Source organism: Anomalospiza imberbis, chromosome 2 (genome assembly GCF_031753505.1).
Source record: "Anomalospiza imberbis isolate Cuckoo-Finch-1a 21T00152 chromosome 2, ASM3175350v1, whole genome shotgun sequence".
NCBI classification, from domain to species: Eukaryota; Metazoa; Chordata; class Aves; order Passeriformes; family Viduidae; genus Anomalospiza; species Anomalospiza imberbis.
In genome coordinates this window covers 29862569-29887249 of record NC_089682.1, presented here as the reverse complement: position 1 = coordinate 29887249, position 24681 = coordinate 29862569, and the positions used below count along the sequence as shown (strand labels likewise).

The 24681-nt window shown below is 37.3% G+C and overlaps 1 protein-coding gene across 1 annotated transcript; it reads left to right on the top strand.

Moving 5' to 3' along the window:
* Positions 1-8142: 8142 nt before the first annotated feature.
* On the top strand, positions 8143-24681 carry IL18R1 (interleukin 18 receptor 1). The gene is made up of 10 exons (XM_068180333.1): positions 8143-8228; positions 9262-9502; positions 15131-15308; positions 16224-16377; positions 16908-16970; positions 19137-19293; positions 19473-19606; positions 20408-20569; positions 22121-22279; positions 23918-24681. The coding sequence occupies exons 1-10, from the start codon at positions 8183-8185 to the stop codon at positions 24316-24318; spliced, it is 1695 nt and encodes a 564-aa protein (XP_068036434.1). The 5' UTR covers positions 8143-8182; the 3' UTR covers positions 24319-24681.

Below are 24681 nucleotides of genomic sequence, written 5' to 3'. Positions count from 1 at the left end.
AGCTATTTGGAGTGGAAAAAATGTGCATGAAATATATGTATAAATATTTTTAAGCATTCAGTTAAAAGACCTATGGCAAACCAGACAGTTTTTCACTAATGAGTTGTATTTTCAAGCGTTCATTCACTCATTGCTCACTTCACCACAACTATAAAGCATCAAATGTTGCGTTTTGTAATTACCTCATTAGATTGTGTGCAGTGTTGGGTCCTGTTCCTAAAGGTACCTCTGGATAAACCTTACTGTCTCTGTGGAGACCCTACAAGATGGATTCATGACAGTGTGAGACTTAATTTATTCTTACAGTACCATTTCTTCCCACAGGGAGCATACCAACACTAAGGCAAGTGTAAAAGCAAGAAATCCTGGTGCTATAAACTATGAAGATTTTTCCCATAAGCTGCTGAGCATGACAGAATATTCACTTTCAAGATTATCACAGGATAAGTTTTTAATACAGCTTGAGTCCTGGGCTTGTAATGAACAAGAAAGGATGATTAACAGGTATCTTGGAAATGAAAAGTCTAGGATGACTTTTGAAGCTGGAAAGAGATGAGGAGAAGGTACAATGAGGAATTGCACAGGATCAGTAATGAACCATATTACTCTGAAATATACTGATGTGTCATTTGCTTCTGTTAGCCAGGCATGTAGTTATGGTGGTGAAAAACAAACTCACTAGATGGCTCTTGTGGTGATGCTACTTTTTTTCAAGTTGCACAGTCAGCCCAGAAAAATGAAAAATAGAGGAAAATAATTCTTATTGTAGTTTGCCAGCAGTGAACAAAATGGCCTTAACAGAAAGATAAGGAGCAAATTCAGAGAGTGGCAAAGAACATTTACAGTACCAGGGGGTGAGTATGTGACTGTAATAATGACTAAAAAATGCTGCAGTTGTCACAGGTTTTTTTTTGTTATTCCTTACTGTTTAGGAAAGAATTATGAGCTATGTATTAAAATGGATATATTCTGCAGATGTTATAATATTTGTAGGGTTAGAGAGAAAGCACAAAAAGAACTGTGGAATACTTTTACAGCATCATTAAAATATCAGCACCACTGAGGGCACATCAGGAGTCCTGTGTTCTGTTCTAGGCTCCTCAGTGGGAGAGACAGGGAAATTATGAGGTTGGTGAAAGGACTGGAGCATCTTTCCTATGAAGAGAAGCAGAGAGAGCTGGGACTCTTTAGCCTGGTGAAATCCTTCACCTGAAGGGAGGGTATAAAGAAGAGAGAGTCAGGCTCATCTCAGTGATGCCCAGTGACAGGACCAGAGGCAATGGGTGAAAACCTAAAAACAGGAGGCTCCCTCTGAACATCAGAAAGGCTTTTATTTTATGGTGAAGGTGACCCAGGAGTGACACAGGTTGCCCAGAGAAGCTGCGAGTCTCCAGCCTAGGAGATACTAAAAAACCTCCAGGTTGATTCTGGCCAATCTTGAGCAGGAGGGTTGACTGATAACTTCCAAAGATGTCTTCCATCCTCAATCATTGTTTAATATGCAACTTACAAATAGCCTCGATTTTCAAAACCATTTTTTAAAATTAAAATTGGCTTTTTGTACACTAAGAAGTATGCCTTCATGGAATAACAGAATGATAGTCTGCCCTGCCCCCCTCCCCCCCCCAAAAAAAAGAGTATTTTTTCAATATAGAAATATACATAGAAATAGTAACATACGAATAAACATAGAAAGCTTATAGAAGATTCAGTTTGGATGTTCTAAGCTTAAACTAAGCAGCATCACGGCAATTTTGTTGCTGAATTATATTGTCCACAAAGAGTTTTAACCTTCTTTAGTTTCTACCCTGTGGTTTTGGCACCTCAAGGGACTCTGGAGAGCAGATTTGCTTTCACTTCTTAATAGAGCAGAGTCATCCTGCCCTCTCGTGGGTGAACAGGCACTCAGAGATTCTGACCAGCTAGAAATCCGATAGGGTTGAGATGTGGTGTTCCTACAGCTCATATGGTTGTGAAGCCCAAGATACTTCCCACTTAAAGGAAGGTTTTAGGAGTTTTCGAGAATTTGTGTAGCAAGCCATTATTTGTTATGCAACATTTATATCTTAGAGCATTGGACAAAGCCTATTTGGAAGATGATGTGTAAAATTGATAGTATATTAAATTGAATGTACAGCTGTATGTTCCTTACTCTTTAAAGGGTTGAAAAACTACAGCTGTTGTTTTAGACACAAATCATGCATATCCAGCTGTGTTTCAGACAGTGGGAAGACACTGGATACTGTATATCTTGTAATGAGCAAGGTCCTTGATACAATCTCTGCTAGACAGCCAGATCCACACAAGTGATCAGAAAAACAGTGGGACCTGTGGAAATAGTAGATTGTGACCAGCATACAAACCTCAGCTCACAGCTAATTGCTAGAGGCATCCCTCAGGGATGTCCAACCTCTGTATTTTAAAATTTCTGAGAAACATATGAGGGTCTAACAGACACCTGCTTTTTTGACATCAGGGGAAGATAATGCTGAAAAATTACTGAACGTGACTTAACGTGTGCTAAGAATTAATATAACTTGTATCTAGAGATAATAGATGCAGTTTAAGAAGGACTATTGTCACCTAACAGCAAACAGGTTTAAACTGTCATTACAGGAGTTGGATGTTGCAATTTATGATGGAAATAGTTTCCGTTTTTCAGTTAGCACCACTTATGTTGGATGGAAAGGAAGATGTGAAAAACTGTGTGAAATAACTGGTCTTCTCTAACTGATTCTCAACTGATCAGCTTGTCAGAGCTTCATTCAGAAACCTTTTTTCCAATCTTAGTGCAAACTTTCACGTTCATCATGATATTTTCAAAGTTAAAATCTAATATGTAGCTATTTTTAGTCAAGTTACATATCTATTACCAGACTATAAATTCTCCATTAAAATTGTATTAGTCTGAGACTAAAAAATGTAAAGTTTATTCTCCTTTCACATATGTTCGTGTACCACAGAGCTAGCTATGACATTACTTGAAAGGGCCAATTGAACACAGCACTTTCTGCAATGCAGATTGAAGTTCAAAAACTTGAGAATATTTCAAAAGAATAGAAAACAAATAAATGTGAGAAAAGCTCATGGAAAATATTGCTGTAAAAGACTGAGTCAAAAAATGAAGTTTCTGAACTGTCACTATGAAGACAGACTGTGGAAGTAAAAAGCTGATGACATTTTACTTTGCTATTTTATTTGCTGGCTGCTAAATAGTTTCCAGACTATCATATAAAATCATTATCATCTTTATGATATCTGCTTTCTTTTAGGTTTTAAAATCAGGTACTAAGTCATAAGACCAAAAGTATCTTTAGACATTTTAAAGCAGTTATAGTTAGTTAGATCCTTAGCTTACTTTCCTGGAATTATGCTGATTTACATTATACAGAGGTCCAGTTGTTATAGACATAATACTTCATTCTGTGATGAGGAAAACACATGAGATGTGACAGTAAAACACGCCAGGGTTTCCTCACTTCACCTCTGTAATGAAAATATGCAAGAAAGCCAGCTCTGTATAACCCCTCCCTTCTTTTAGTTGTAACCTGCTTGTTTTACCTCCAAACTGTCCCCTCCTGTTGAAATTGGGAACTATTCCATTAGCAGTTGCCCTGGGTAAAAAACCCAAAATGTAGCTGTCACCAAGCAAATTTCTGAAGATTAAAAGGGTGATATGCAAATAAAAGGATTCCTGAGGGAACGATTTTTTCCCCTGCCGTTATCAAACTAACTTTATTTAGAAGTATAGTGAATCATTGCATAGTACTTAGCAGATAAAGCATTCATGGAATTAACAATGGCAAGCATTCATTTGCTTAGGAACAGGACTCAAACAAGAAATATGCCTGTCAGAAACCACTGGTGGAACCACAGTTCCAATATACCAACATTTGGCTAACAAGCAAACTCAACTAATGGCATGATGGCTCCTTTAGAAGTGAATGCATACACTCACTTTGCAGCAATGGAGGTACAAAATGTTTCATGTCTTGAACATTTCCATTATTCTCCCCTTGGTAGCACAGAAAAAAAATAGCATTGAAATGGGGACATTTCTCAAAAAACAGTGTGGAATCTTATCTTTTTCCTTATCTCTTATCTCTTTATCTCTCTTATCTCTTTCCTTATCTCTTTTCCTGCACACCTTTTGGCGGGATTTTTTTTTTTTTTTTTGGTGTGTGTGTGTGTGTGTGTGTGTGTCTTTTGAGGTCTTTGCAGGATATCAGCCTTTCAGTGTTAGCTCTTTGCACGTCCTCATTTGCAAACCAGGCAGCGATGTGGGGAGGAAGCTGTAGCAGAGGTAAAACTTGGTATACTCAGCCCAATATACTCGCTCCTAGCACTCCGTCCTACCTCCAGCACACTCCTTGGAAAAGAGTCCTACAATGTGCGTTCAGCGGAAAAGCGGAGGAAGAGGCGTTTCGGCTCAAGACAGCGGAAGACATCACCTCCTTACGCCTTTTCTTCCCCTGAAAGGTTGTGAGAGGGAAGAGGCACGCACACTCCACCCCCCTGCGCGTCCTAAAAGAGTCGAGCCCCACTCGCTGTGCTGGCGGGGCGCACCTGGGGCTGTCCGGGGGCCGGCTGGCAGCGCGGCCCCCTCGCCAAGCCGGGCAGCGCCGCGGCTGCTCCGCCCCGCCCCGCCCCGCCCCGCCCGCCCCGCCACGCTGCAGCCAGGTAGGGCAGGGCAGGGCAGGGCAGGGCGGCGGGGTAGCGGGACGGGGAGCGCCAAGGCTGGGCGCGGACACCCCCTTCTCCTCTCGCTCGGAGAAGCCGAGCGCCTGCCCCGCTCAGGGCATCGCGGCGGGTGTGCGGGGGGCTCTCGCTGGCCGGAGACCACTCCAGGGCACCCTGCCCGTCCCCAGCCCTGCCCGTCCCCAGCCCTGCCCGTCCCCAACCCTCTCTCCCTCTCTCCCACCCAGCCGCGCTTCCCTGTCCTTGCAGTGCCCGGCGCTCCCCAGAGTCACCTGTCTCGGACACCTCTGTCCAGGGCCCAGGCTGTGCTTTTTCCTTATTACGCAGCTGTCATAAACAGTTTAGCCCTGAAAACGGCTTATTTCAACATACAGCCCCTGTCGCCGTCTCCGCGCTGTCCGCACCCCTTTTCCTCGCACCTGGGTGGCTTTGGAAGAGGTTGGGCTCTGTCAGCACTGCTGTAAGTGGTAGGAGCAAAAGATGATGCCTAAAACATTTGTGTATCAGCTCTTAAATGCCAATTTAGAAAAAAAATATTAAGGACTTGCTATTAACTTTCCATTAATGCTAGCAGAAATTAATTTCTCACATCTCACTTTTCCGTTTTCCTTCCTTGCAATCAACAGTTCTCTCTTTCAGAAGGTTTTTCAAACTGAAATATCTATGTATTGGCTCACTTGCTGAGAGAGACAACTCTCTGTTTCAGTGATGAATAAGATTCAGAAAAGTTGTAAGTTCAAATTGCAACTCTCGAGTTTGGAAGGCTCCCTCTCCATCCACGTTCCACCTGGCAAGACTTGCATAGTAAGTAAACAGCTTTGCTTATGTTCTTTGAAATTAAGACAGATTTTTTTTTTTTACCAAGAAACTGCAATCCTGGCAGAATGGTGCTTGCATCTAGGATGGTTAAGAGAACTGTTTGCTAAATATTTTTGTTTTCTTCATCAATGCTGCACAAATTATGGCACTGTGTAGTAATATTGAAAAAATACTTAAATTCTGTAAGAAGCCATTCTTAAAGAGGAAAGACTAGTGCTTTCCTTCCTTGACCTCAAGATGATGTTTAGAACAGTCTCATGTTCAGAAGAATCTGTTGTGGTTTTTTTTTTTTTTTTTTTTTTTTTTTTTTTTTTTTTTTTTTTTTTTTTAAAGGAAGTCACAGCCCTTCAGGACCAAAATGAATTTTTCAAAAGTGTTGATCAAAATTAGTTACTTGTCCAAAATTGAGGATCAATCACTTTTATGTATCAGCCCAATTTAATTCAAAAATCTTCTGGTGATTCTAGAAAATGGGGAATAATTTGAACGGTGCACAATTTTCTAATGCATGGGACATTGGGAATGTGCTTTACAGAATTTAAAATTTGGTTTTTTTTAAGTTTTTGTTGGTTTCATAGTGGCAAAGCATTTTTAAGAATCATATTTTATTAATAAAACTCCATCAGTGGTTTTAAACATGTATAAAACATTAAAAAATGCTTAAAGCTGTTGTCACTTTGAACCTTATAGACAACTTACAGTTTAATTAATTTTAATTGAAAATGTCATTTCTCTCTATTGCCTTAACATTCTGCCCATTAGTATTTCTGTACTCCTTTATTAGGTAGAGAATCTTTGCTTTTACTTTAAAATAAGTCTCAATTTTTTCTGAAAATTAAAAATCTTTTTCTGTTTCTCAAAGATTCTCTCTGGATTAGCTGACTTTCACTAAAAGCCCTTTTCTGTCTTTCACATTTTCCCCTCCTCCTAACTTTTCATTGAAGAATACTCAAACTGCATGGCTCAAATGTTTTAGCCTACAGTAGAACAATTTCAGACAAATTGATCAGGTTCAACAGCAATGAGAGAGTAAGATTAAGGTCTTGTGTCTTGATTTTTAGTAGTCATGAATCCCAAACCTGGTTATTACTGAGTCACTTCCATTATATTGTGTGCATTCATCCAACCTTCCACTGTGTGCTGATGTGATATACCAAAAAAAGAAGTGGATTTAGAATTAAAGATCTGGTGTTAAATTATTCTATCTCTATGTAGTGGACCATAGTCTTGTCTAAAGGCTGCATTTTTTCTCAGTGTGATAGGAAAGAAAAGCAAAGTAAAATTCAAGAAATTAAAGAGAGAGGCCCTTCTTTCCTTATGAAGTGTAGGCATTTGAATCTCCATGTGTACTAAGGAACTGAAATTTTGTGTTGCAGTATTCAGCATCCAGATTCTCTTAACTTTCTAAATCTGGATCTGCCTACCAGGCCTTCTAAAAAAGGGATGTGAAACACTTCCTTCATCTTCTTGCAGTGCTTTAAGGGATGATGGCACACTTATAAAGAACTGAGAAGAAAGGTAAGAGAGGGAGGGCAGCTACCCAGTTTGGTGTCCTGGAATACTGCTGGAAATGCAGTAGCCTCCTGCCTCCAGACTCTTCAGGTCACAGGAACTTTCTGACTCTAAATCTTAGGGCAGTCTCTTAAAATTTGTGTTTTCTCAAATTGCAATAGGTTTACCTAATAAAATAGAAATGGATTGCTAATGAGATTTTTGCTGGCAGATCTCTCAGATCTCTGAAATACATCTCATGTGTGTTTATCTCATCTATCCATCCATGTTTGGGTCACACTCAGCAAGGTTATCTGTTTTGGATTCAGGGGTTGAACTGAGCTGATTGTGTATCTCGCCTGTCTGTTTTGTAAGCAAAACAGAGGCTGAGTCTCAGGAGTAGCTCTGTCTTTGGTTGTCAGTTAACGTGCTGTTCTGAGGAGCCTCAGAATATGCTCCAAGCCAGTCTTACTTAGTGGTGTTTTTCACATGCCTTTGAAATAGTTGACTACACAGGAAACAACTGAATTTAGGCTGCTTCTTGTCCTCCCCCTCAGGGGAAATGTTAGAACTCTCAGCTGGAGCTTATTGCCCCTACAGACCAAATTGTGAAAGAAATTACATGTCCCATTGCTTTCCAACAGGCTCAAAGCTAGCCATCAACATATCCAATCTATAACATTGTGCTGTTCTCATTGAAGGCAAGGGAAGTTTCCACTGGCTGTTTCTACAAGGTCCAGTCTTGCAAAGTTTATTCTCTTCGTGGAGAGAAAAAAAAGAACTGTCCTGTCCTTTGGTAGGTATCTGCTGGCTCGGGATTTGAGTGCTCTTGTGATACTGCAAAATGCATCCATAAAATAAGAAAATGGAACAAGGAAATCCTGCAGTGCTTTCTGAATTTGAAATGAAATTGCAAAAAAAAAAAAAAATCTAGATCCATTACCTGATGTATGAAAATAGCTGTTATGATAAAAATATTTAGCTTCCCATTTGGAAAGCCCTCTTCAGCAGAAGGCAATAGTTACACTGCTCACATGCTCAAAGGAATCTGTTTCATTGGACTTGTGGTGAACTGTGAATCTTATTTATTTTTTTGTAGACTTTCAGACAAGCAGGAGGAATTCCGTTTCTTTTTTTTTTTTTTTTGGAGAAGAAGTGAGAAATAACTCCAAAAATGACTCTGATTTTTTTTGTCATGTTGATCATGGAATCTGCCACTGGTAAGTAAAAGTCTTCAATTCAATAAGAGAACACTCAAAATACGTGGCAGCTTTTTGAGAGTTGCTTGCAGTAGGACAAGTTTTGTTTTTTGCAGCCAAGAACAAAATCTTAAAGGTTTGGCAATTAAAACCCAGCTCCAGACTTGGGAAATTTGGTCCTAAACACTAAAATTATGAAATGAAAAAGCAAGGATGCTACCTGGAGAAACCTGATGATGTTGTATTGTGACCATAACCATATGAAGAGACATAGCAAACAAGAGAAAGAGCCTGCTTCTTTTTGAGCCATTCAGAAGTGTGGTCACAATAGATGTTAAACAACAACATTCTCTGAGAACCTCAGGAGAAAGAGAGACTGAAGGCTGATTTTATTTTTGACTCTTAATCCTCGATCATGGTTCGTTTTCCATACTTTTTATAACTTCTGTATGCAAAAGTAAATTTGGGAAATTTGTCTGGAAAAGCAGACTTGAAGACTAAATTTTACACACATAATCTCATTCCAAGGCAGTTTTCCAAAGATATCTGAAGTTTTTCAGAAATATATCTACATAATGATTCCATTTTAATTAAGAAGATAAGGAAATGCAAATGTTAATTTATAGGATCTGCTTTTATCTTAAACATATTTGTCAAGTGAAACCATATGTGAAGAATTTCTCCTTTCCTCTTCCATTCGTGGCAGCTGCTTTACTGTAGAGTGAGGCCAGATTCTGCCCTTTGAGCCAATGTAATTCTGACACTGTGGAACTCGTGAAAGAATTATAGAGATAGGGAAATGTCTTTCTATTTTCAGTCCTTCCTTGTCCTTATGGTATTGCTTTGGTAAGATAGAATAAAGGCTTGGAAAAGGCTGAGGTTTTTAGTAAATATTGCAGGAATAAATAAATAAATGCTGCTAAACCATTTTGCTGAAAGAAGTCTTTTTATAAAATACCATCAGCACAGCAAATCACTTTAAAGTCAGGCTAATGCAATTTTCTAAAAGAAGTACTCAGCTTCCTAATATATCTTTTTTCCCCTTTCTCTGAAGAGAAGTTGTGTCCCCTTCGTGCCTCCATTGATGTTCTAGAAGGGGAATATTTTTTCCTTTGTTATCTTGAGTCAAGGCAAGAACATTTTCAGGAAGAAGCATACACAATAAACTGGTACAAAGAAAGTGCTGGAAAGCAGCAATTGATAAAGGAAACACACAGAATTGTTTCACAAATGAATTTTCTGGAGTTCTGGCCAGCTGAACTCAGTGACTCTGGGAATTACTCTGTCATTCACAGGTGAGTACACAACACAATGGGTAAATGTCTTGTCTGTGCACATGTCTACGATGAAGATAATTTCTTTATCTTGTTTTCTATAGCTAGTGGCATCCATATAATAGGGGCTTAGGGAACTGCTCTAACTGCAGTGTCATTTCCCACTTCATTTCACAATAACTATCAAAGTAGACCTATAATATTTACAAATATCTATTAGGAGTTTCAGCCTTTTAAATGTTCTGTGAACCTTTTGATAAGGCAGGTAGCATTTTTGCTGGCTTGTGATTAATTACCTAAGAAAAATGAGTGTCAGGCAACCCTTCCATCCACTGTCAAAAAAAAGGGAAACATTTGCTTGTCTTCTTCCCCACACTTGTTCTTGCTTGCTCTGTTGTGTGGATCTCATGCTATGAGGCTTGCCAAATCATCTAACTGTATGGTAAAGATTAAACATAGCATAGCTGAACTCTGCTTTCTGTGCAAACCTTTATCTGCATGGAGCCATTCAAAGAGCAAATGAAATATTTGGATTTGATTTCTTACTGCTGTAGAGCACCATGGGTTAAAAGGAGAAATAAGGACAAGCCTCCATTATTTGGTGTCAATCTTCATTAGAACACCTTGAAAGGGACTAAATGAAAGGTTTGCTGCATGGAGTTCTTATGACTAACTTGCATTAAACCCATAATTCAGCATTTACAGTTGAAGCAATGATTAATTTGAAGCAGATCACCTTGCAAGTAATGATTTGTGCTGCTCTCCAAGTAATATTTTTAAGGTTCTAGCCAGGTTTATAAAGCATATGGGACTGTGGATACTGAAAAATGCTCTCCACGTTTTTCCAGAAATATTGCAGACTCAAGTTTGATAGCTTGCAGTTCTAAGATAGTACTTTTTAAAATACCAGTAAGGAGATAACAGTAATGATACATGAAAAAAAAACACAAAAAACAAAAACATTTTCAGCTTCCAAGTTGACTTGGAAGTTAACAACTGAAGTCTATATTAGATTCATGGTATATGAAATGCAAAATAATTTTAATTGTAGGGTAAATATAGAGAAAAATTTTATTCATCTATGTTAAATTCAAGAGGATTTTCTTTAGGGATGATGAATATGGTAGTTTGTCTAATTTGTTGTGCTGTTTTGCTGTGTTGATAAGTTTTCTGTATGGTCACTTCTCAAAAAAGTTATTAAATCTAAAAACTCACTCCAATGCCACCTAATAAGTGTAACAAAATGCAGAATGACTAATTTTGGGATGGGGAAAGATAGGTGGAGATCATACCTGAATTGCCAGGCTACTGAAGGAGACTGCCATAATGAGTCTAAAATACAGGGCAAAAGAGAAGAGAGCTGTGATATAACCCCAGGCTTAATTCACAATCATCGTGGTTTTCTGATGACTTTAAGGACTTGGGGTCATGACAGTAAAGCCAGAGTAAATCACAAGAATTCTACAAAATCACTATGAAAAAGTGTACGTCTCAAAACTGAAGGAAACAGCCTTACATACAGAAGAAGGAGATGACAAGAAAAGAAGTGAAATAAAAAGTATTAGAATGAAGTTTGTTAAAATGAGTAATTGTTAGAAAACATAAAAATGTCAGAATCCTTTATGAAATTAAGTAATTTACTCATTTGCTTAAGAGAGAAACTCAGGAAAAAAGTTTTGATTACATCAAAGCATTCATTTCGAATTGAGAGTTTTGATTTTCTCCTTTTTTTGTCTTGTCTTCTAGAACTATATTACCTGCTACATTTTAAAAATCAGTTTTGAAAGAAAGTATTTTTGAGGAAAAAATGTCTTATTCTGAAGCATCTTTCTTTTTTTTTTTTTTTTTAATTTTTAAATTTCTTTCTGTTAGGCCCATATGACACTGACATTCATTTTCTGTTAGGATCAGAATGATGCCAGAATTTTGCAATCCTCCTGTGAGAGGATTCACAGGTCTCAATGCTGGAACAATAGGCATAGGGGAATTTTTTAAATGGGATTTTAATGGGATCTTGGGCTTAGTTTATATGATGGTTCTCACTATTGGCAGGCATATTAAATGAGTTACATTTCAGGAAATATAGAATATTATTTTTAAAACTGTCTTCTGCAGAGACAGAGGACTTTTAGAAGTTTCTGTAGGGAAAAGTTGTGGGCTGTTGTGGACTACAGAACTTATTTAAGATTTAATACGAGTGAACGAGTGGAATTACTTTAATTTCTGAGTATTTATAGTAGGTTAAAAGTTTTACTTTTGAAAGAAGATATGCTAAATATATTTTTATTTATCTTTTTAATTTTCAACTATTTAGAGATAGGTATTTATAAGCTATATGGGAAATAATTTTCAGAATACTTAGAACTGTTTAGGCAGTTTCAGGGAACAATGTGACAATTACATATACTGCAGATTTTCAAGAAAAGCAGACAACATGTTGACAGATTTTGCAAACTAATTAAATGTAGGATTTTTTTTTCTGATGGGTTACAAGTGACAAATAGGCAAGAAGCAAGAGGCGAAAGTGACATTTTTATGATATTTTAACCTTTTTTTTTTGTTTAAAGAGGAACCAGAAGTTTTACAGTTAAACCAGATGTGTCCTGCTGAGACACACATAGATAGCTGAAGTGTACATATATGTGTTGATGTGCTCACGTGTGTTTGTTATCACACTAGACTTAGGATACAAATTCAGGAATCAATGGACATCACCTATATGCTTGAATGTGTCCATCTTCAGCAACATTCTTGAAAATAAAAATTATACATATAGTAAGTGTGGTGAGCAGCAAAAACTGTGTCACTGGTCTTTGGAAAGATTTTTAATTTTTATAGGTTTTTTATAGCCTGTATCCTGTGGTTGTCAAAGAGAAAAACAGAATACAAAAAAGCAGGTCATTGGGTTGGTCTATTTTGGTAACCTTGAAACTGAGAGAACTTAGAGGTTCCCGAAAAAAACAAAAACTACAGATAACCACGATAAACACATGATAAATTTTAAAATCCAAATATTGCTCAATTTTTCTGTATGTTTAGAACAACTGAAAGCTGTGGGAACATACATATATAGTTAATGCTGCAATTTGGAAAGCAGAGTGACAGTTTCTGCAAAAGATTGCAATATCGAGATAACACTGGTTTGTTGCAGTAAAACAGCTAAGGGATGACTTAGATTTGGCTATGTATCCAGTAAGCTTGGTTTATATTCTCTAAAGGCTTTCACTTCCCTGTATCATCTTCTGAGTCAAGCTAGATTTTGTTGTTCCTTCTTGGTGGGTTTGTTGGGGGGGAGATTGAAAAGCTGTTAAACTAGAAATGGTTTTGTTCCTGACAAAATATCACTGAAGACTCTCAACATGTGAAAACCAGGGTAAAATATATATAATAATTCTGACACTAGCAGTTTAAAAAATACAACTCAATGGGGTTTTTGTGTGTGTGTGTTGAAAACCATGCTATATGGCAGACAACTAGAAATTATGTAAGAAAAAATTCATCTTTGTTTGCACAGGTATGGTTTTAATACCTTCCAGGGACATTCTCCTTGCCAGATTTTGGCTCATCAGGTAGAATATCTTGATCCAGTTTGAGTGGGTTCCCCAAATAGGATCACAGAAGAAAGTCTCTGTGGAGTAACAGTGCTGGGGAGAACATGTGGCTTTATGGACCCTTTTCTTTCATCTGCTGAATCTAGAGAGTAAAATAATTTGCATTTCATGGCTACATCTGTAATTAATTCTCTGACAGTATTCAGATTAGTAGAGTGATGTCTAAAGAAACACACAGACTCAGTGGAATTAATTGGGATTAATGTTTATGTCCACACCTAAACTTGGGTACTTTTACTGTCAGGGAGGGAGAGGTCTTTCTGGGTCACAGCTGATCTTGTCCTAAACAAAATATATAAAATAGGTCGTATAAACTGCACTGTGAAAGGGTGACTTCTGACTGTGGTCCCACTGCTGACTGTGATTAGTAGCTCTGATTTAAATCTGTAAATAATATGTTGAAGAATAGGTGAGAAGAGCTCCACCCACTGTGAATACCCACATGAGCTCGTCTCTGGTGGAAAATCTTTGGTAAGGCTGTGACAACATAGGTAGCTGATTTACCAAAACCACTATGTTTTGGTTCAAAGAGTCAATTACAATTAGGAGTAATGAACATCTCAAGTGAGTAGAGAACCTGTGTAGCTTAAAAAAGGGCTACAATGCAAGAGGGTAAGCACAATACATAAACACATTTGTCTGGGGAGCTTAAAAAGCAGAAAAGAAACAATCCAAGACATGGTCTAAATTCATCATAAAAATGATTTCCTAATAGCTCTTCTAAATCTTGTACACTCAAAAGGCATGTCAAGAATGTGTTTAAGCTCATGTACTCACCAGAGATGCTTCTCCATTCCAACTCCTTTGTCCTCTTGGACTTTCTCATTGAAACAATTCTTGACTAGTTGCAGTTCTGGAATAAATTTATTTTTCTTTTCTTGGAGGCAGAAAGATTCAAATATATTTATGAAGATATGACTGACATTGGAGGGAAGTGCTCTGTGATTACTGCTTTTCCTTTGTCAGGCCTGCTTGTTCAGAAAACAAATGAGAGCTCCATGCACTAATTGCAAAATCTCACCCATTAACTGACAGAATCTCACCCACTAACTGACAGCGGCATATGGCTTTCTCTTAAGCTCTAACTTTGCCAAATAAAAGTCCTGCAGGTTCCTTTCCCTTGGTAGTCGTGTATTTGGATATATCAAACAGTGAAATTACAGCTATAATCTGATTCTTTCAAGGAATATATGGAGACAACCTAGTAGATGTCTAAATGACAATGATCAGCTCCTAGATATACAAAAGAGGCATTTTTGGAGCATATTTGTGTGATCTTTTATACACTGCATGGAATGTGATGACTCTGCTGCAGAAGTGAGAGTTCCTGATTTTTTCAGTCAGTCTGAGGTGCTCAGCTGCTACAGATCTCTGATCAGTGCAGAGTCAGAGATGCATCCTTTCCAAAGTGCCTTGTTTTGCAGACATGCTTGAATCCATAAATGATGCTATAATTCACGAGACTTACGGAGTTTATAAATATTTCCAAAATACCATTTAATTCCAAAGTATTCCAAAATATTCCAAAATACCTGCAGAGTATCAAACAATCAATAATTGATTAATGTTGCTTTGTGAGCAATACCAGACTCACCTTTCTTATTTCTAATTTTACAAATATATTTCTCTGTCATGGCTTTTAATCTTAACAACACATAGGAAATTAAACCTGCAAAGTCTTCAGCTGATTCAAGGTCCAAAATTCTTTGATGCTTTCATGAAACTATGGGTGATGTCATAGATTGTTGCATCCTTGTTCAGGTCAATATAGCTTATATTGTCATGTTCCATAGATATAATTGTATTGTCAAATGTTTTTAATTGTGCATTTAGTTCAGGTAACCTGTTTGGTTAAAGGAAATTACACTTATCTGGGAGTGGGAAAGTGATAAAGGGAAATAAAAATAATTGTGTTACTGTAGATGTACTTTTTACCTAACAGATATATTTGAGAATTTATTTGTATTTTGTAACTCACCAAGCTGCATTATTTTAGAAAGCTCCTAAAACTGATTTTGCTATATTTATTTTTTCTTAGCAATGGAAAACAAAATTTCACAATTCAAAAGTGGACATTGAATGTACTTGAAAGAAATAAAAGCAGCTGTTTCAATGAAAATCATTTAACTACAGAAATTAAAAGTGCTGGAACTGGTCATTCACTGAAATGCAGCGATTTGTCTGTCTATGAAAATGACAGCATAACATGGTATAAGGTAATTACTGAAACAGTGTCACTCCAGTCATTGGCTGTAGAAACAAAACATCTGATTGCAGGGAAATATTAATTGCAAACAAATTTTTAGAAGGATCTACAAACATTGTAAAGCCTTAATTTCTCATGAGATTAGGGGGAAAAACTTTAGACAGATATACAAAATAAAGCTTTTGTCTGCTTTCCAATTTATCAAAAAATTATACCTGTTTCAGAAGATATTAAACTAGTAGTTCAGAATGATAAAAGATCTGATGTGAATGTCTATTTGCTGATTTTGGCAGCAGCTGGTTTAGCCAGCTGTTACTTTACTGATACAGATATTGTACTGATGCTAAATGAGATGCCAAGATTTATATTTTACAGTTGGCATGTACTTGTAAAGTAATTGCAAACTTTTCAATTTTGCTGTTTCTGAACAGTTTTTAAGTGTGTAACAGATCCAGTTCTGTTCATTTTTGGCGAATCATCTCTTTGGGGTGTGCTCCTTATTCCTCTCATGTCTCCTGGTTGGAGTAACAGATCCTATTCACCCCAAGATCAATCAGTTTCAGGAAGGGATTTTGACTGATTTAGTACAGGCATCTGGAGCAGCCTGGCAAGAATGAGCTACAGCCCTGTTCTTTTGTCTTTCGTGGCCTGGGAGGATGGGAGCATTGATGGATAGGGCCATAGGTTGTTGTGTTTTCCTTAACTGCAGTGTTCTCAACTTCTAATGGATTAAATGTTGAAATGTTGAATATAAGTGACCATGAGTGAAAATTGGGCCAGCACCTCTTTTGGGTCAGACACATATCATTGAGATGGTGAAAAGGTGATGGTGACACTTTGTTTAAAAAAAAAAAAATCTTAATTTCTTTAATGTTTTGAATGAATGTTTGCTGCAAAATAGTATTTTCTGGTTTTATTGATGCAGGACTGTAAGAATTATGAGCATGAAACAGAGAGGGAACTAAATTTTAGAACCTTAACAATACAAAACTCTGGGATATATACCTGTAAAATTCTAATCAGTCATGAAGGAACAATATACCACAGCACAAATACAATTAAACTTGTAGTAGAAGAAGGTAAGAAAACTTTCTAAAATTTTGAAGCATACTTTTTGGTTCACTTTACTTAGGAGATTTTTAATTGCAGTTCTCATTTGATAAATATATACCAGGGTAAACAAGTCTGGTAATCTGAACTACTTCAGAATAATTTGAGAAGTATAAAAGCAGAAGTTAAGATGAACTATTACCAATTTTGGAAAATGTATTTAGTATGTTTTCCCTGCAGTTTTTTTTTTTTTTTCAAAATAGCTGCTTTAAGTAAGTCATATAAACTTACTAAGAATTTTGCACAAGAGCCTTTCCAACCATTGCAAATTGTACTCTGTGTGTGTGTGTATATATATATATATATATATATATATATGTGAAAAAAATCAAAAAGACATACTGGGTTTTAAGCTACTCAGTAACACCAGAATCCAGATATTATTCTGTGAATTTAATGGAATGTTTGTGATTAATTTTATATATAGAGCAATTATGTGACTTTTACTGTGGAAGAATGTAAATGAGGTATTACTTCAATAGCAATACTTTTATTTTAGATGCACCGGAGGCTTTCTCTTTGGAGATAGTTGGACGTCATGAAGTGATTGAAACAGAAATAGGTATGAAATTAATACAAAAATCTTTGAGGTAACGACTCTACCTAGATGCTTTTGTTCTGATTTCTTTATGGTTGATGGTCCGGGTAAGTGTAATTAAACTGATTGTGCATCATTCTGTATGTGGTCTAACCTCACATCTGGTAATATTTTGCCCAGTGTATTCTGTGATTGAATACACAAGTGCACTGAATGTACCCTTTCACAGAAGCAGAAGCTGAGGTTGCTGCAACAGCCTGCAAGAGAAGGTGGTGGGGGTGATAAAACATCTCTCTATGGCTTTCTTTTGTAGAGAGAAAACCCCATGAAGCAATGTGTAAAAGGTGTATGGTTTACTCAGTGAACAGCAGTAATGCGTAATCCCACTGATACCTGATGTGGTTGAGAATGTACTTCTTCAGGAAAATGAGGAGTGTGAGGTGTGACAGTCCTGGCAATGTGTGCATGTACATCTGTACTGTCAAGAGATCTTATCTGTGCTTCTAGCTGGAAGTAGGTTAGATAAAATGATCTGCAGGCTTCACACAGTCTTGGACAGGATCCAGGATATTGTGATTGAGGCTATAATTAATTTTTTAAAACAGAAATTTACCAGTCTTTTTCCTGTCATCTTCTCTCCTCTTGCTTCTCTCTCTTCTGGTTACCTAATCCTTCCTTTCAAAGTCTTCCTCTGTGGCTCATACCTGTATCTCATTTACTAATCTAGGTCCTCAGATGCTAATTTTCCTTCCTTCCTACCAATACTGCTTGGTAAGTCCTTTTCCCAATCCTATGATGCCTCACACCTTCCAGCCTCCCAGAATGCCCTTCCTGCACATTTCCTCCTCATTACTGTTCTTGTCCCAGCCCTCAGAAGTTATCAGGGTTTGGCATCAAATGCTTATGAGCTACCTGTCTTCCATCCTTCACCTGCCTTGATAAGATCATTTGATAAGCTCATTGAACTACCTGCTATGTGATGAGATAGATGACATGGTGGAGAGTGAAGGGAATTTAGGATGAACAAGGTCCAGGGTCTTTAAATCCTATCATTGCTTAGGATGGTGTTCTATGATATTTGCCTCCAAATAGCTGTTGTGTTTGGTGGAAATGCTAGAGTTGCAAGGCCAATGATACTAGGTTAGGTCAGTGCAATTCTAATTTGGATTTCTAAGGTCTGAATCTGTGATGGCCAGTTTTTCAGCAGCATCTTGGTTTGAAGGCTCTAGAAGTATCTGATAAGTCTTGAGAAATCAGCTTCATGTGCTCTTAGAGAATTGCTGGGTAGGCCTTGCTTACTGGAAAATATTTGTGCATGGTCTGAAGAAGGACTAACACACATTTTTCCTGGCTTAATAAAGAGCATTCTGGATGTTTTCCCTGGAAATGATGTTGCAATAGCCTAGAAACTGTGGTTGCAGCTAACTTTGGGTCAAGCTTCCCATGACAGAATTTTAAAAATCTCACACTCCAGAGCTGCAGTCTTCTGGCCTTATTTTTTCCAAGTGTAGAGTTGTCCTTTTAGTTTTGGAATTTCTTAAAACTACTAAGATGGGGTGGTTCCTGTCAGTTACAGTTAGTGCTTTGAAATGGGACAAGTAGCTGACTGAGTAAATGACTTGTTCATGTATTCAGGAATTTCCAGTTGTGATACTGAGATAAGGATTTGTTCTGTACATGTTCAGTAAGGGCTTTGGTTTTGTTGAGTAATCATATATAGTTTCCCTATTATAATTAGTTGGTTGCAATTCCCCTTACCAGTTACTTACTTTTACCTGGCCCTGGAGCACTGGTGATAGGGTTTCCTCTTCTGTTCTCAGCCTGCAGAACTGTTTTACAGAATCAGTCTGGTTTATAGAATCATAGAATTATCTCAAGTAGAAGGAGGCCATAAAGATCATCAAGTCCAATTCCCTTTAGTTCTCTAAAGTCTGAAATTTCCAGGTCTATTTAAACCCACCTGGCTGTGATGATTTATCTGAAAGAAAGCAGTGGATGACTGTCACTCTGCAGCAGTGCATGACTGCTGAGGTCATCACCAGTGCAGGTGTAACAATACATTGAGCAGGGGCTACAAAATTCAGAAAGAAGCCTAGATTATAGGATATGTTTCCTGGAAATCTGACACTGCATTGTGTACATGAATCCTACTTCTCAATAAATCTTCCCATGTTATGCTTTTTTTTGTAGGTAAAGAAGAGATATTCAATTGCACAGGTTCCTTGGGTTATTATATGCAAGAAGATGCCAGCCTCTACTGGTTAATTAACCAAACATTTCCAGAACAATGCACAGGTATCCCTGAGAATGAACCTTCAATATGTGAAGAAGAACTCAAAAAACTACAGTAGGTTTCCTGAAAATGCTGTATTTAGTATGTGATAATGTCCTACACTTTGTGGAACTGCAAATTCACTAAAAACCACAGTCTGAGGGTTTACTCTAGAACTTTTCCTCAAAATCTGCCTCTCAGGTGGTTGTGGGTTTCTGTATAGATAGCGTTGCTAACACCATTCCTTGTTGCAGGTTGGGAAACAAGTTCTATATTACAAGGCTACTACGGATTAAAAAAGTAAGAGATGAGGACATGCATCATAATTTCACCTGCATGTTGCAAGCTGATGAAACCACACAGATAAAAATAGTAAAACTGAAGAAAGGTATGACATAATCTAGAAATAATTTATTAATCAGCCTTCTCAACCCTGGGGGCATTTCAAAACACTGCTCCAAATACTGTCTGCTTATGAAGGTCGTCACACATCGAGTGCTGGACCTAACAACCCCTGGGTGATTCCTCCTGCTCTCAGACAGGGACAGGAGGAGTGCAAAGCAAAAGAAATACAGACTAGAATGAGCATGTCTTGAGAATATCTTCACAAAGATTTAAGTGTTAAAAACCTGTAGGTGGAATTAAAATCATCAAGGATTAATAATAATTATAATAATTAATAATAAATAGATAAATAAATAAATAATAGTAATGAAGAAAGAGACTAGAGAAAAAAAAAGCAAAAGTATCTTGGCCAAAGAGATTAATTAGGACATTAAGGAATTATTGATTGGACTGAGAGAGGGATGAAAGGTAGAAAATAAGAGGAAATAATAAAAAAACCTGAAGGAAACTCTTCACAAAAGTGAGTGACCATCATTTTGGGATGCTGTACATCTATGAGGATCTGTAGTGTCAGTCTTGATCTCACATACTCTGCACACACATAAATGAATTGTATGTGATTGTGTCCAAGATTGTTTCTCCTGTTTTTACAGTAAAACATGTTTTGTAGTTTATCTTAGGACCAGTGGCATGCATATGTGCTTGAAGCATTAGCAGGAAAGGATTCCCATCAACACTGTGATTTTTTGAGGTGATTTTTAGGTGCCACTAGTATTTGATACAGCAATCTTGTCATATAATACTCTCTGTTAAGGCTGTAATTTGCTTTTTTTCTCTTTTACAGGGAAGATTCAAGACTTGCCAGTGCACGTATTTACCACTGGAATGGTCCTTGCTCTGCTATTTCCATTTGTTGCTGTAGCTGTAGTGTTTGTGTTTGTGATGTTTAGGGTCGACTTCGTTCTGTTTTACAGAAATATATGCAGGAGAGATGATACTGCTGGAGGTATGACTTTGCTAATGCTGACATTGAAATAAGCATATTGATGAAGAATATTTTCTAGCAGGCTCTATGAAGTAATCAGTTTTGATGAAGACAAAAAAATTATCTTAACTCCAGGAGCAGTGTGAGAAGAAACAAAGAATATATAAAAGAGAACTTGATGGTCAGGTGCTAATGTGTGCTTGTTGTATATGTGTGGCAATGACAACAGATAAACCCAGTGAAGAAGCTGCCTCTGGAGCAGGCATTGGAAGGAATGTGGTCAGATGCTGTTCAGATGAGCTCTGTTCTGTTATATTCTTCATCACAAAAGTTGATAAGAATGGAGAGGTTTTCAGTTGTCTATCCACGAAGAGGATGAACACTGAAATTTTCAGATGGGCAGACTGACACAAGTTTGTTTTCACCTCATTGATGCCCTTCAGTAGGGTGAAGCTTAAAATGTTTCCTTGACTGTAGTGGCCATTGCATGTTTATAGGTTTGTCACTACATGCACTTAAGCATGAGTGGGAGTGCACATTACCAGTGTCTTACCAGGCAGCAGCTCTGTGGCCTTCACAACAAGCAAACCCGACAATTACTCAATTTTAGGAATTCTTTTTATAAAAATAGTGGTGACAAAACTTGCTGTATATATAGGTCTGATTTTCTTGGCTTTCCTTGGTCTCTGAATCAGCTTGAATATAACTTGAATAAACTGCATTTGGAGATTTTTTGGTAATGGGTGGATGTCATTTATGCCTGCCAATGTTATTACCTACTTGTTGATATCAGCTACCACAGTGACTTACACTCAGGGAGGACCTGAGAACCTGGACTATGCTGCCCTGGAGGAACTGCCTGTTGGGGAGTAGGAAGTCCATTGCCTGGTATCCAGGAGTGGGGTTTCATGGAGTTTACTTTATGCTTTCTCTTATGAACTACATGCAGTAAAGTATTCAGAAAGGGAAGCAAAAAAGGGCCGTTTAAGAAGCAAAGCCATGTGTTCTCATGTATCAACCCTGATAGTTGCTCTGTGGCAGTGTGGTGGACCTGGCCTCTGGACTGGTCTTTGGTTTTCTGTTTGTAAATTAGTGCCCCAACCATGACCAGACATGGCATAGTCTCATAACAAAAATAATTAACTGGTTTGTTCTCTCACTTGCTGGTACCCATTCCACTTGATACTCTTTGTACACACAGTGTACAATAAATGTTAAAATCTGCAGTATCACTTAAATAACAAAATTTTCAGGTTACAGACACCTTTTTTGCTTCCCTTCGTATCTTGATTTTCACAGATGTGTCATGACATTAATTGATTAAATTAATTTGATTTTATTTAAAAAGCACCTTAATGTAGAAAGGTTGATCAGAATCAACCTTAAATTTCTTCAGGACATTTTTGAGTCTGATGAAAAGTGTTTGAAGACTCTTCAGATTCTTCAGAAGAAAAATCAGGTGTTTCTTGATGCTTTACCGTCAAGACACTATGTTTGAAAACCAGAATGGTGAATCAGATACTGGATTTCTAATGGCTGATAACAAGACAACAATTGTTGATTTATTTTCAGATGGAAAAGAATATGATGCATTTGTGTCTTATCTGAAAGACTGTGTTTCTCCTACTGAAGAAGAGAGAGAATTTGCTTTGAAGATACTGCCCATGATATTAGAAGAAAACTTTGGGTACAAGTTATGTATATTTGAGAGGGATGTGTTCCCTGGAGGAGGTAAGTGTATTGAATATTTTTGTCATTAAATAGGCTCATCGTTTTCACACAAAGGTAGAAGTCTACAATTAGAAGGAATGCTGTCAAATGTTGTGCCTTGAAAGGTTATATTTTTCATTTAATCTGGACTGTGTGCATGCAAAGTTTGACTGCAAACATTTTACATGTTTTATAGTTATATTTATGAATTTGTATACACTTACACACACATGCACACATAAATCACTAATTACAAAGAATCAAGATGAAAATATCAAAGAGCAAGCATCAAGAAGGTTTAGGTGAGGACACAGAAGATATCAGATATTTCACAGTAATAGTACTTTTGCTCTGCTTTTGCTGAGGGCCAATGAATGAACTCACATTTATTGCACAGAGCAGCTGATGACTCTGGTACTAGTTATTCTTAGGTAACTTGTATGTTTGCTGTATCTTCAGCACGACGGTTGAAACCATGTTCTGAATGAAACGGGTGCCATAACAAAATAGAAATAAAAAATGGAATTTTGTTTGGCCTATGGATGTATCTAGCATCAGCCTTTTGCTTGAATAAAAGTACTATGAGTTTCCATTTAGTCCAAAGATACAGCTGAGGAATAGAATTTCATTGTTCAAAGCACAGAACAGTAAGATCAGTTAGCTTCCTTCATTAAGCAGGATCTTGTCTCTTTATATCTATTCCTGAAAAAAAATTCTAAGATGAGAGGAGCCACAGCTCTTCCAAGCCCTTTTTTATTACCTATTCTCTTTCTTTAAATATTAAAAAATCTTTACTGAAGTTTGAAGTCTAATTATTTCAATAGTTTTCACTTATTTCCTTTTCTCTGATCTGATCCATTGTGAACATGTAAAATAGAATATTTCCTTCTTTGCAGAGGAACCTTTGGTGTTGCAATACCCTTGTCAGCCTCCAGAAAACTGGGGGTAACTCAGTTTTGTCTTCATTAGGTTAATTCTGCAGTTTGCTTTGCCTTTCTCTACAAGTCATGTTTTCTAGATCTCTGTTTTGTGGTGACTTTGTCCCATGGTGTTCAAACAAGTACTGGAAGATGTGCATGAAAATTCAATTTGATATTTAAAGGGTATCACCATTCACATTCATTCATCACTTTTCATACCAAAAGTCATCAATCTAAAACACAGTTGGAACTCCTTCTGTCATCACATGCTGGTCTTTTCAGCCCTGGATTATTGGAAGTAGATTTGGGTGTTTGCTGTCATAAAAGAAGATGTAACCCCAAGGTTACAGAATATTTGGAGAGAAGTTGCCGTTTGTGCCTTTCTGTGGAATCACTCCAATGGTATCTATTAGGAAAGAGCAAAGAGATGTCTGGTTGGGGGAAAGTTAATTTTGCTGTCACCTTCTGTCCACAGCTAAACCCTTCTCCATCTAGGGTAGATGGAGATCATAAGTAGGTTTATGTCTGCTCTAGAGAACAATCTTTGACCATACCTGACTTACCTTTTGGAGACTCCTAAGTTTTGATACATATTAATTTCTTCATATGGACCGGATGCTTACATGCTGTCACTTTATAAGAGGGATATTTTTGGTACATATGTGAATTTAAAAGATAAGTTTATTCGGTCCCTATCCTTTCCATTTAATATAACAATAAATTTATCTTTAATTTACAGCGTTTGTTGATGATATCCATTCATTCATTGATAAAAGCAGAAGATTAATCATTATACTGAGCCAGAACTACATTTCTGACAGAGCCATATATGAACTTGAGAGTGGATTGCATAAAGCTCTAGTTGAAAGAAAAACTAAGATCATATTAATTGAATATATGCCTGTAAGTGACTACAATTTCTTGCCAGAATCTCTGTCACTTTTACCATCAAAGAGGATGGTGAAATGGAAAAAAGATAAATCCCTTCCCATGAATTCCAGATTTTGGAAGAATCTTCGGTACCTGATGCCAGCAAAGCCTATCAAGACAAAGACCAAAGGGCACTATAGTAATCTTGACTTAAGCTCAGAAGCTTCTCAACCCTGGACTGAGGGCTGTGACTTTAATGCAATAGTATAACAATTCTGGAGACAGAAATGTAGCGGAAAACTATGTGTTTTGCTAACTAATAGACCTAAATAAACTAATATTTTGAGAAATAGTTGACTAAGAGGCCAGCTCAGAGCTGAGAAGAATGCAGAAGTTCCTGCAGTGGCCAGGATGATATTAACCCCAATTGATGAATCACATCCCAGAGAAGGTTTCCTCAGCAATCTGCAGAAGGTGCAGAAGTTTCATTCTGCCTAGGACTTACCACATGGCATAAAGCACAATGAAAAACATTTTTATTTCATGATTTTCAGTGATGTTGGATGATACTGTTTTTACTTGCATATTCTTTTTAGGCCCTTCAGTAAATAAATCAGTACTAGCAATCTCTTA